The 13012-nt window shown below is 38.4% G+C and overlaps 1 protein-coding gene across 1 annotated transcript; it reads left to right on the top strand.

The window, feature by feature from the left end:
* Positions 1–1404: 1404 nt before the first annotated feature.
* On the top strand, positions 1405–2496 carry LOC122277006. Its single transcript, XM_043086889.1, has 3 exons — positions 1405–1546; positions 1819–2043; positions 2294–2496. The coding sequence occupies exons 1-3, from the start codon at positions 1405–1407 to the stop codon at positions 2494–2496; spliced, it is 570 nt and encodes a 189-aa protein (XP_042942823.1).
* Positions 2497–13012: the final 10516 nt, after the last annotated feature.

Raw genomic sequence — 13012 nt, 5'->3', positions numbered from 1 at the left:
TTTTCTTCTCTAAAAACAAAGCCTATAAACTAGCTCCACTCCATTCACTAAGTCCTCTTTTTTGTTCATGCCTCCGTCCCCCATTTTCAGTTCCAACTATCCTTTTTCTCACAAAATAATTTCTGCCCCTTTTTTCTGTGAAGTCCACCCCGTCTTTCCTATGTTTCTCCATTGATCACTCCCCAAAAATGCTGTCTATGTAGGTCTATCCTCGGCACATTAAAATGTTAGCCTTTTCTTTTTTCGTTTCAAAGCCTGCTGCATCTCACGTCGATCCCAAGCTGATTTCCCTCAAAACATTTCTGGTTTATGTGTTGCATGATGGTCAAAACATGCGCTGCAAGTACATTTTTCACGTGCTTGATGGTTGAAATGCAATTGCCATGTGTGTGTATGCACTTCCCAACATTTCTACGTGTGGAAAGCCCCTATATAACTCTCCCCTTTCATCCGTCTGACTCCCAAAAGACTGCTGCTTTGCTTGTGTGAGGTTCCTTGTTTATACGTTCCAGACAAAAAGCCTCGTCCTATGTGCTTGGGTTGAAAAGCTCTGCATGTTTTCAAAGTTGCCGTGTGTGTGCTTGTGCTTCCATAAAATAATAAGTGGGTCCCAAAGTTTGCATGTGGTTCCCCTTTGACTTCCTGCCCAAAATCCAACCGGTCATGTGCTAAAACTACGTGCATTTTATCCAAAGACTGGAATTCAAAACTATAAAATCAAAGAAAAAATAAAAATAAGGAAAAGAAACAACACACCAGAAAAATAGAAAACTAAAAATAAATTAAAAAGTAAAAATAAAATATCAACAAAAACATTGTTCATGTGAAGAAATATTGCTCAATTAAATCAGAGGTTATAAATTGAAGTATAAACCATGATATTCACCAATTTAAATCACAACTCAAATTTATACCTATTAACTATTTTTTCATCTAAAACAAATAATAATATCACGAAGCAATTAAAATATATAAAATATTTCAACTTTATAGATTTAAATATGCAATATTTCAACTAAAACAACCAACCTTAAAATATGATGAGGCAAAAATCTCTTTGAGTGCAATAAGTGGAACCCCAACCTCCCAAAGACTCCTGGTAGTCTAAGGGGGGAAACAGTAGTTGTATTGATAGATTTAGGTAGCACAAGCAACTTTATGGATTCTTGGATATCCAAGAAGGCTAACCTATCTGTGCTATCTACAAAGCCAGTTTCGGTGAAGATTGTAAACAGAGAGGTCATCCAAGGAGAAGGCTAGTGTAGGGAAATAACCTTCAAATTGCAAGCTACACTTATTACCACTTCTTTTTATTTGCCTAAATTGTATGGTTGTGATATTGTTTTGGGAGTGGCTTGGTTGAAAACACTTGGTCCCATCATATGGGATTTTGCAAAACTGACAATGGAGTTTGAAGGGGCTAATGAAAGGGTACTCTTGAGAGGTTTAAAGCTAGGAGGGTTGACATTAGAGGGTGGTAGTAAAACTATACTCCACTCTATAAACCATGGCCAAGGTTTATGGATACAGTTGCAAGTAGTGCAAGGTGCTGATTTGAACCTCAAAACCGAGTTCCAAAGAGCCCACCCCGACATTAAAACCATCCTAACCCATTCAAACAAGTTTTTGACACACCACAAGGCCTACCCCCTCCATGTAGTAAAGACCACAAAATAATCTTTAAAGAGGGAACCCCACCAATTTCCACCAGACCTTACCTCTACCCTCACTACCAAAAGAATGAAATTGAAAAAATTATATCCAAGCTACTACAAACAAGAGTTATAAGGCATATTTACAACCTCTTCTCATTACTAGTATTGCATGTTCGCAAAGCCAATAGAAGTTGGCGCCTATTTGTCGAATACCGAGCATTAAACAAGGAAATTGTGAAAGATAAGTTTTCTATACCCATGATAGATGAGTTATTAGATGAATTGCATGGGGCTATGGTATTCTCGAAGCTGGAACTAAGATCTGGATATCATCAAATAGAGGTGGCGGAGGAAGATATCCCTAAAATGGCTTTTAGGACTCAAGAGGGTCATTACGAATTCCTCGTGATGCCTTTTGGCCTAACAAATGCTCCATTGACATTCCAAGAGCTAATAAATGAAATCTTCCAACCCATCCTAAGGAAGTTTGTTTTGGTTTTTTACTTTTATTTTTATTTTTTATTTATTTATGACATACTGATATGTAGTGGCTGCTGGACTGCGCATTTGGCTCATGTGAAAAAGGAACTGAAGATTTTGCAATAACATAAATTGTTTGCTAAGTTCTCAAAGTGTAGGTTTGGAGTGCCTGCTGGAAGTTGACTACTTGGGCCATGTTATCACGGCTGAAGGAGTAAAAGCAGATTTCTCAAAAATACAAGCCATGTTAGAATGGCCTAAACTGAAGAATGTCAAGTCCCTAAGAGGTTTCATAGGCTTAACAGGTTATTACCGCAAGTTCATTAGGCATTATGGAGCCATTGCAGCCCCCTTTACATAGTTGTTGGGGAAGAATTCCTTTGACTGGACTCCGGCAGCTCAAAAGGCTTTCCAAGATTTAAAGCAAGCTGTAACACAGCCCCCAATACTTTGACTACCTGATTTCTCCCAGCCCTTTACAGTGGAGTGTGATGGGAGTGGGAAGGGACTGGGGCAGTTGTAACACCCCATAGTGTACTTGAGCAAGGCATTAAAGGGGAGGGTTCTTTCCCTTTCGACTTACGAAAAGGAATTATTTGCTCTGGTCATAGCAGTACAAAAATGGAGGCCTTATTTGTTGGGAAGACCCTTTATAGTGAAAACAAACCAGCAAGCTCTCAAATTCCTGTCAGAATAAAGGGTGGGCACGGAAGCTCAGCAAAAATGGTTGAGTAAACTTATGGGCTATCATTTCATGATTGCCTATAAAAAAGGCAAGGAGAATAAAGTGGTAAATGCCTTATCTAGATAGATGGAAGGGAAGGTGACTATGGAAGAAATAGTGGCTATGATTTCCTTTCCAACACTCGAGTGGGTGGATGAGTTGAAGGCAAGCTGATCTTCAATTGAAACACAACAACTGATCTTCAAACTGCAGGAAAAGACTGAAGAGTGCCCAGGATACAGATTGCACCAGGGGTTGAGAGATTATTTATAGTTACTGATTTAGCCTTCAAGACCAAGGTCTTGCACTTTATTCATGATGACCTAATCGGGGGCCATGCGGGTTACTTGAAGACATACCAAAGGGCTAAGAGATTTTATTTGGAAGGGGATGAAGGCAAATATCGAAAGGCTTGTAAGAGAATATGAAGTGTGTCAACAAGTCAAATAGGAAACCACACTGCCTGTAGGGTTATTACAACCCCTCCCAATACCCCAACAAGCATGGACAAGCCTTTCTATGGACTTCCTTGAAGGTTTACCCAAATCTAAGGGCCAATATGTAATTATGGTGGTAGTGGACAGGTTCACCAAATTCATTCACTTCATTGCCCTCACCCACCCATATATGGCATGTACAGTGGCTGGGCTATTTATAGACAACATCTTTAGACTCCATGGATTACCTAAATCCGTTTAACAGGGACCCATTTTCATCAGTTCTTTTTGGAAAGCATTGTTTACGCTGTAGGGCTCAACACTACAGTTTAGTTCAGGCTATCACCCTTAGAGTGACGGCCACATAGAGGCTCTCAATAAATGCCTTGAGTCCTATCTCAGGTGTTACACAAGCCAAAAACCAAACCGACAGACACACTGGCTAACCCTAGCTGAATACTGGTACAACACTTCATACCACTCAGCCACCAAATTGACCCCTTTTCAGGCACTCTATGGCTACCCTCCACCCTCACTAATTTCCTATATCCCTGGTACCTCAGCTAGCCTAGAAGTGGATCTATTGCTTTGGGACAGGCAATAGATTATAGAAATTCTCAAAGAAAATTTAAATGCAGCCCAACAGCGCATGAAGTTGTATGCATATAAATGTAGATCAAAAATGGAATTTCAAGCAGAAGATTCCATTTTTGGTGAACCGCAAGAATCTCAAGCTCCCTCCCAGGTATTATGGACCATTCAAGGTACTGCAGAGGGTTGGCACCGTCGCATACTGTCTAGATCTATCCCAATCGCTGAGGCTCCATCCCACCTTTCACATTTCTACGCTAAAAAAGAAAGTGGGAGCTCAGATTCAGCTGTTAGCTACCTTACCCCCAGTGGATCCACACGGTGAAATATTACCTAAGCCCAAAGCCATCGTCGATAGAAGATTGAAGCGGCAAGGAGATCGAGCCATGACTGAAGTCCTAGTTAAGTGGTCTAGCACCACTGACGAAGATAACAGCTGGGAGTTGCTATGGTGTCTACGAAGGCCCTACCCCCACCTTGTGGACAAAATGATTTAAGGGGGGCTGTTTGTTAGGGTTCTCTATGGCTGAGAGAGGATAGGGATCTTCAAGATTGGAACTTTGAACTGAATGTACTGAGAAGATCAAAGATGTCGAAGGAAGTAAGTAGAACTCTAAACGTTGTGTACAAGGGTCCTCCTAAACAATGCTGCTAGAAGGATTATTTATTGTAACCTCTAAGTTCTACATTCTTTTGTCTATATTTTATTGATTTATGTGTCATTTACGTTTCTGTCCTTTTTTTTTTTAAGTTCTATGAATGTAAAATGCACCTTTCAAGTCCTGAAATGCTGTGTTGTGTTTTCTTCCATTATGCATTGTCCTTTGTCCTGCACCATTCGGTTATGCAATGTCAGAATAGTGGAATAAGAGGTAAGTCAGGGGAGTGGGAGCGTAGTTTTTGTCATATTTATATTTTGGACTCTCTTTGGAGGTTTTGGGTCCCTTGAAGAACCCTAGTGACTTTGTGAACTTATGATAATTTATATCAGTAGCACATTTTCTTTCATTACGTTGCATTTTCTCTGAATCCATCTCCTTCTCTCTCAACACCATTCAACAATAGCCTCATCTTCATTCTAATAGCTAACAATCTCATCTCGTCTCATCTACAAAAACAAACGAAGAATTTTAATGATTAGATTAAAAATAGTATAAAGTTAAAAAATTATTTAAATATTATTTTTTAGGTTTATAAAAGTTGCATTGATTTTTGTGCTTGAATATTGATTAGATAATGATTTTTGAAAAAAATTGAAATTTTGAAATTTAAAAGTGTTTTGTATTTGAATTATATTTGAGAATGGAATTATGAGAACTTTTAGGAATTTTTAAAATTTTCATAGTTTCTAGACATGCCCTACGGGTGTTAATTAATTTTTTGTCACCTTGACTTCTAATGAACATATTGCACCCAAAAAATTTGGAAGATTAAATTTAAGTGTTGGTAAGAAAAGATGACAAGATAATTTGTATAGATGACGTAGGATTTTAAGTCATTTAAGTGATACATTGTTTTATGTTTACCTACACATTAAAAATAATAAAGAGATTTAGATTGTTCTTGAAAATAAGTATGTTGTACAAGATGGCATAATAGAAGTACCTTGCAAGCCAATTTCTTGGTTTTAAGATGAATGATTTCGAATACGTTGTAGAGCAAGCCTATGAGTTAACTATATGTTTTATCGCAAATTAGGCTAATGGGAAATGGGTATATTACCAAATGTCTCCAAGTTACTTGTTCGACTGACAAGTTGCCTCCTTCATGAAAATACTAATTTGAGATAATTGTGGAGAGCATCGTGGAGTTAATCATGAATGAGCAAAACATGGAAACAATGACAAAATGGCATATAGCTAAAATTATGGTGTAGGATTTGTCCTATATATGGACTGTATAGCAAAATCCATTAATGGCATTCAATTTATACATTTACCAATTGTAAAGCATTCACTATAAATAAAGACTCGCCCCACAAGCAGTTTAAGGTAGTTTTTACCAAAATCATTATTTTTGTAATCCTATCATGGTATCAAAGCTAGGTTGTCAATACCTCCTCCTCTTCTTCCTTCACAACCCTTTCCTTCAACACCATGGTACACATGGTCACTATTAAGCTTTCATCATATAACTTTCTCCTTTGGCACAGTCAAGTGGTTCCTCTCCTGCAATATCAAGGGCTCTATGGTTACATTGATGGTACCACACAATTGCCTCAATCTGTTGCTGGTTCCACAAAGTCAACATTGCAGCAAGATGAATGGAAGCAAACTGACCAGCTAGTCATCAATTTACTTGTTTCTTCTCTCATGGAAGAAGCTCTATCTGAAGTAATCTGTCTCACCACTTCTAGGGGAATCTGGTGTGCCCTTGAAAGATGAACTTCAGTTAATAAAGTGTGGTTCTCGTAGTATTGGAGATTATTCTCGAGTCTTCAAGGCTCATTGTGATTAACTTTCTACAAGGGGACGTCTAGTGGACGACATTGATAAAGTTTACTGGTATTTACGTGGTTTAGGCCATGAATTCTCCACTTTTTCTACCACTCAACTCTCACTAACTCCTCTACCAAGTTTCAAGGATATTGTTCCTAAAGCATAAAGCTTTGACCTTTTTTGCAAGCCTATTGATCAATCTGCAAGTAGTGTCTTAGCTTATGGTGTTTCCACTCCATTTGCAATTCCAATCGTATTGGTAAGGTGAAAAATACTACTAAAAAAATAGCTATAAAGGCGGGCAGTCCAAATGAGGCAATTGTAACAAGCCTAAGCGCCCTCCGTTCTGTCAAATATGTTGTGAGGAAGGGCATTATGCCTCTCATTGCCATGAACACTACACCAAAACTGATGCCCATGCCAATCTTGTGGAATCACTTGCACATTGCTCAATTGATGATGATATTGCTGATTGGTATACTGATACTAGAGAATCATCACAAATGACTTCATATGTGACTGTGATGACCTGTTTTTACGTGTATTTTCGCTGAAGGATTTGTTTTTAATTTAATTAATATATTAGTTTTTTTTATTTTAAATTATTGTATTTTAAATTGGTTTTTATTTTATTTGATACGATGTTTAATTTATTTTAGTCATTTTATATTTTTAAAATCGTTTTCGGCAGATCAGTTTTTGGACTTTCGGATTGAGGACTAGACCTCATTTCTTTCCCTCATCTTTTTTTTTTCTTTTCTTTTTTTTTTCTTTTTTCTTTTTCCTTTTTCTTTCTTTTTCTTTTTTCTTCTTCTTCTTTCTCCTTCTCCCTCCCCGCGCGCTACCCCTCTTCCCTTTCTCCTTCCCGTCAGCGGCCCTTTAACCGCCTAGACCTGCCGCAGCCGGCTGACGTGGCCGACACAGCCACCAGCATTCGATCCCCCTCCGGCCAGTGCACCACCCCACCAAATATCTCCCCCATCCGGCCAGCCGTTAGCCCCCTACGCCCCTTCTAAGCCACACGGATTCTTGCAGATTTCGGTATCGTCGCTCCACCTCCGGCCACCACCTCTTCACAGCTTCTTCCTCTACCTTTTGCCGACCTAACCCACCCATTTTTGGCCTCGATTCGTTGCCGGAGTAGCTCCCATGAGCTCAACTCCGTTCAGCCCCTTTTTGGCCTTCCACCGCTGTTTCCATCGCCACCCACGGCCAAAACTCACTTCCTTTAGCTTCATAAACATCTCAAGATCCTTCCCTATCAATTTCATGTCTTGGTTTATCCCCATTCGAAAGTGGGTAATTTATTACCCACGGCCACACTGTAAATTACACTGTTACGTTGCTTTTCATCCGCCGTTTGCAACGCCGCGAGCTTTCAAAAAATACCGTATAGCACTGTAAGTATTTTTCAAACTCTAGTTTTAGATTTAAATATATTTTTCTCTTACAATAAATTATCTAGTTGGTTGGTTGATTCCGGACTGAGTCCGAGGAGTTCGGGGATCGGATAGATTAAGGACGGAGTTGATTGGTTTGGCTGTTTGTGATTGGTTGGTTGGTTTGTGCCTTGATGTTTGCATTGTATAGTGCACACATGTTCATGTTTAAAAAAGGAAAAACTGGGTTTTCGTGTAGTTGCATGCATGTACATGTGTTTGTAAAATAAAAACTGGACTTGTAAGTGAGAAATGATTTATGGAATATGTGAACGTTTGGACTGACTGGTTTGAATCAGAGGCACGCGGCGTAGGGATGGTGGTAAACAGGGACGGTGGTAGAATCCCGCCTACGGTGCACGCGGCGTAAGGATGGTGATAGAATCCCGTCTGTGATTCCCGCCTACGATGCACACGAAGGGACAGTGGTGAGCAGGGATGGTGGTAGTCCCGCCTACGATTCCCGCCTACAGTGCTCTGATGGTTTGGTTTTTGGGCCATTATCGAGGATGATGGCAAGGTTATGTTTAAAGGTTGTGTTCTGGGCCAAAATGGGATTTTGGCGTGTGTGGAAAATGTGCTTTTTTTTTTTTTTTATGGGATATGAGCATTTGCATTCTTTCATGCATATTATGGAGTTTATTATGGTTTTATCTAGTGGTGTTTGGATCTTACTTACCTGCGGCACTATTTTTGGTACCGTAGATTTTGGTGCAGAGATCGAGGAGGAGGAGGAGGCTGAGCCTGAGGAGGCGGCTCCGCCGAAGTACTAAGTTGAAGTTTATGCCATGTTGTTGGATTTGAAACTATATTTGTAGTTTGTAATATTTTATTATGTATGTTTTGAACAGATTTGTATTAAACAATGAAAAATTCTGGTACTTAGTTATGACTTTGCTATCCGCTGCGTGTTTCTTCGTGCACATTTGTTGCTTATACACACACTTGACACTCGTTGATAGGGTGGTGACCTATGATGTCACCATCCGGACATCTCGATTTTCCCGTGTCCGTGCGTGGGGATTTGGAGGCGTCACAGTGACTCTCCTTGACAAGGTAGAGCCATATAATGGTAAGGACATGGTTATTGTTAGCAATGGAACCTCCCTATCCATTTCTCATACTGATTCTTCTTCTCCTATTCTATCTCTCAATTTACTTGATGTGTTGGTTGTTCCCGATTTAACCAAAAATCTGTTGTCTGTTAGTAAACTCACATCTGATTTTCCTTACTCACTTTCTTTTACTGACAATGAATTCCTCATATAGAACCTTCAAACAAGAAAGGCGGTGGCAAGTGGTAAACGTGTTCATGGTCTTTATGTGCTGCAGTGTGGACACCGTGCTTTTTCCTCCATCCTCCACAAACACAACTTGCGTGCTTCATTTGATATTTGGCACACACGTTTAGGCCATGTATCCCCAAAAATAATTACAATGCTTAATAAGATGAGTCATTTATCTCTCACTTCCATTTTGCCTAATCCAACTTTATGCGCAAGTTGTCAAAAAGCTAAGAGTCATAAACTTCCATTTTCTATAAGTGAGAAGCGATCCCCCTCTATATTAGGCCTTGTCCATTGTGATTTATGGGGTCCCACTCCCGTAGCATATATTTCTAGTTATCGTTATTACATCATTTTTACTGATGACCATTCACGTTTCACTTTGATATATCCTTTAAAGAATAAAGCCGATTTTTATGACACTTTCTTACGTTTCTAAGCATTCGTTGAAAATCAATTATCGGCTAAAATAAAAGCTTTGCGAAGTGATAGAGGTGGTGAGTTTACAAGTATGTGGTTTAAATCCCACTTAAGTAAATCCAGTATATATCATCAAATTTCTTGTCCCTATACCTCCTCTCAAAATGGCCATGCAAAAAGAAAACATTGACATATTACCAAAACTGGCCTCACCATGCTTTTCCATGCTCATGCCCCCCTAAGTCTTTGGGTTGAAGCCTTCAACACGGCTATTTCACGATTAATCGATTGCCTACACCTGTTCTACATGGGATTTCCCCATTTGAAGTTTTGTATGGTAAGTCACCTAGATAGGCTCTTTCTCATCCCTTTGGATGCTTGTGCTCTCCTTATTTAAGAGATTATGCTCAACATAAATTTGAGCCACATAGTCTACCTTGCATCTTTCTTGGTTACAATAACTCTTACAATGGTTTTCGTTGTCTTGATCTCATCTCCCATAGAGTTTTTGTAACTCAACATGCTTGGATTGACAAAAGTAGTTTTCCTTTTTTCTCATCCAATTTAAAGCATAATACTTCACCATCAGATTATATTTCTTTTTCTGACTCTTCCCCCATAGCATCTCTATTGCACGTTACACACTCTTTTGTAGGTTCTCTTTCATTGCTACAATCAACTATGCCTAAGTTTTGTGTGCCTTGCGCCCGGAACTGTGCCCCATTCAAAGCTCAGTTGTGTCTTTGCCTACTGAGGCTTCTCCCACACCTGTGGTAGCTCCTAACTCATCTCATGCTATTGCATCTCTTTCAATGCCTCCCCAATCATTGCTTCTGCACTTGTACAAAATGATCATTCCATGGTCACCCATGGTAAGGCTGGTATCTTTGAGTCCAAGACTTATAATTATGTTTATGAAGTTCCGCATTCTTCACTGTTGTTCTCATTACTCGCAATGAAGGAGCCAAAGGGTTTTAAAAGTGCAGCCAAATGCTCAAAATGGATTGTTGTCATGGATTACAAAATTTGGCCTCTTACTCTCAATAACACATGGAAACACATGCCCCAACCACTAGATAAAAATGTGGTTGGCTACAAGCGGGTTTTCTGCATCAAATATCACTCCGATGGTTCTGTTGATCAGTATAAAGCTCATCTTGTGGCAGAGGGCTATACACAACTTTATGGTCTTGATTTTCATGACACATTCAGTCTCTTTATTAAGGCATCTACAGTTCGTATCGTTCTGTCTATTGCAATATCTCGCAGCTAGCCTTTTCATCAAGTAGATATCAAAAATGCATTCTTACATGGTTTTTTACAGGAGGAGGTTTATATGAAACAACCATCGGGCTATATTGATCCTTATTGTTCAAATTCTGTTTGTCACCTCCAAAAGGCAATCCATGGTTTGAAGCAAGCACCTTTTTACTCAAACTCGGCTTTATATGCAACAAGGTTGACTTTAGTCTCTTTGTTCACTCCACGATTAAGGGCATAATTTTTTTTTTCCTATGTTGATGATATTCACAGGTAACGATGTGGACCTTCTTGATCTCTTCATCATGAAATATAGATCAGAATTTTCTATGAAGGATCTCGGGCCCCTTCATTATTTTTTGGGTCTTGAAGTACATCGAGATAACTCTGGCTTATTTCTTAGCCATATGAAGTATGCTCGGGATATCCTTTTTTAGGCTGAGTTGCTTGATTGTAAATCCATTGCTACCCCAATGGTTGTCTCGCAGCAGTTAAGTGAAATTGGTATTGCCTTCCATTCTCCTACACACTATCGTTCTAGTTGGAGCTTTGCAATATCTCACAATTATAAGACCTGATATTACCCATGCTGTTAATTCTATTAGCCAATTTATGCATGATCTGACTACATATCACTTTTAAGCTGTAAAAAGTATCCTCTGATATATTAAAGGAACGATGCAATTCGAGCGCTTTATAAGTCCAAGCAACCAATTTGATATCTTTGCCTATTCCAATGCTGTTTGGGCTGGTTGCCTGGACACACAATGATCCACTTCTGGCAATGTTATCTTTCTTGGTGAAAATTTGGTTTCCTAGAGTGCTAAAAAGCAACCTACTGTTTCTCAATCCAGTACAGAATCCGAGTATCAAGCTCTAGCATTCACTGCCACTGAAGTCAAGTGGCTCCTGCACCTCCTTCGTGATTTGCACATACCACCACCAACACCACCTATCTTGTTGTGTGACAATAAAAGTGCTATATTCATGACACAAAATCCAATTTCACAAAAGAGGTCTAACCACATTGACCTTGATTATCATTTTGTTCGTGAATTAGTATGCAGTGGCGTTTTGTAGATTTATCATGTTCCCTCTAATCTCTAGATTGCGCATATCTTCACTAAAAATCCCTCTTGACCAGTGTCTAATCTATTTCAATCCAAGTTTCACGTGTGAGCTCCCACGCTAGTCTTGCGGGGGGTTATTGGAGATAATTGTGGAGATAATCACGACGAACCAAAACATAGAAATAATGACAAAATGGCATATAGCTAAAATTATGATGTAGGATTTGTCCTATATATGAATTGTACAGCAAAAGGCATTAATGGCATTCAATTTATACATTTACCAATTGTAAATCATTGACTATAAATAAAGACTCCTGCACCACAAACAGTTTAAGGTGGTTTCTATCAAAATCATTATCTTTGTAATCTTATCAATACTTTGGTCTCTCTCAAATATAAGACTTTAGACATAACCATAGAAACCTTTATCTTCGCCGATAAGATCCAAAAACAACATTTGAAAGATTATCTTATACCACCTTTAGTTTCTAAGTTTCATTCTAAGGCAAATATTGTAGAAGACCAAAGAACAAATAGGAACCCATTGTACCATAAACTCACATTCAATAAGGATAAACTTATGAGACATTTGGATAGTACATAGATGAGACATATATAATTTTATTTATCATTCTCACACATTACACATCATATCTATTTTAATTTTTTTTCTATAACAAATATTTGGTATATATATATAAAAAAAAATAGAATAACTCAATTAATTTAATAAGTATAAAATAAAATAAAATAATATTAAAATATATAAAATATATAATGTGAAATGATAAGTAGTATTCATGATAAAAGAAACCACATCACTTAGTTTATAAACTTATCTTTATAATAAAACCGATCTAAATACTTTTCTCCTGCAAATACCTGCATTATAAAGAAATTACTCTACAGTATATGTATTTATATTTATATTAGCCTGTCAGTATAGATAGGTGGCACAGCTTTTGACTTTTTACACTCCGCTAGAAAGGCCATTCCAAGAAAATCCATCGCCCATGGCAATAAGACAAAGTAGTTTTCCTAATCTTGTGTATAAAGTGCCTTTCGCTGGCAAACTTCCATTAGTCTAATCCAATATCAGAGGCAAAGAAAACGATAAAAAGGTCAATGCGATTATTTCGACGACGCTGATCCATGCTTGTTATCTTCAAAGTAAATTAAATGCTTCATTTCTCTAAACCACACACCGAT

Source organism: Carya illinoinensis, chromosome 9 (genome assembly GCF_018687715.1).
Source record: "Carya illinoinensis cultivar Pawnee chromosome 9, C.illinoinensisPawnee_v1, whole genome shotgun sequence".
Classification (NCBI taxonomy): Eukaryota; Viridiplantae; Streptophyta; class Magnoliopsida; order Fagales; family Juglandaceae; genus Carya; species Carya illinoinensis.
Note: the sequence above shows the minus strand (reverse complement) of the source record. Positions and strands in the feature narration are given on the sequence as shown.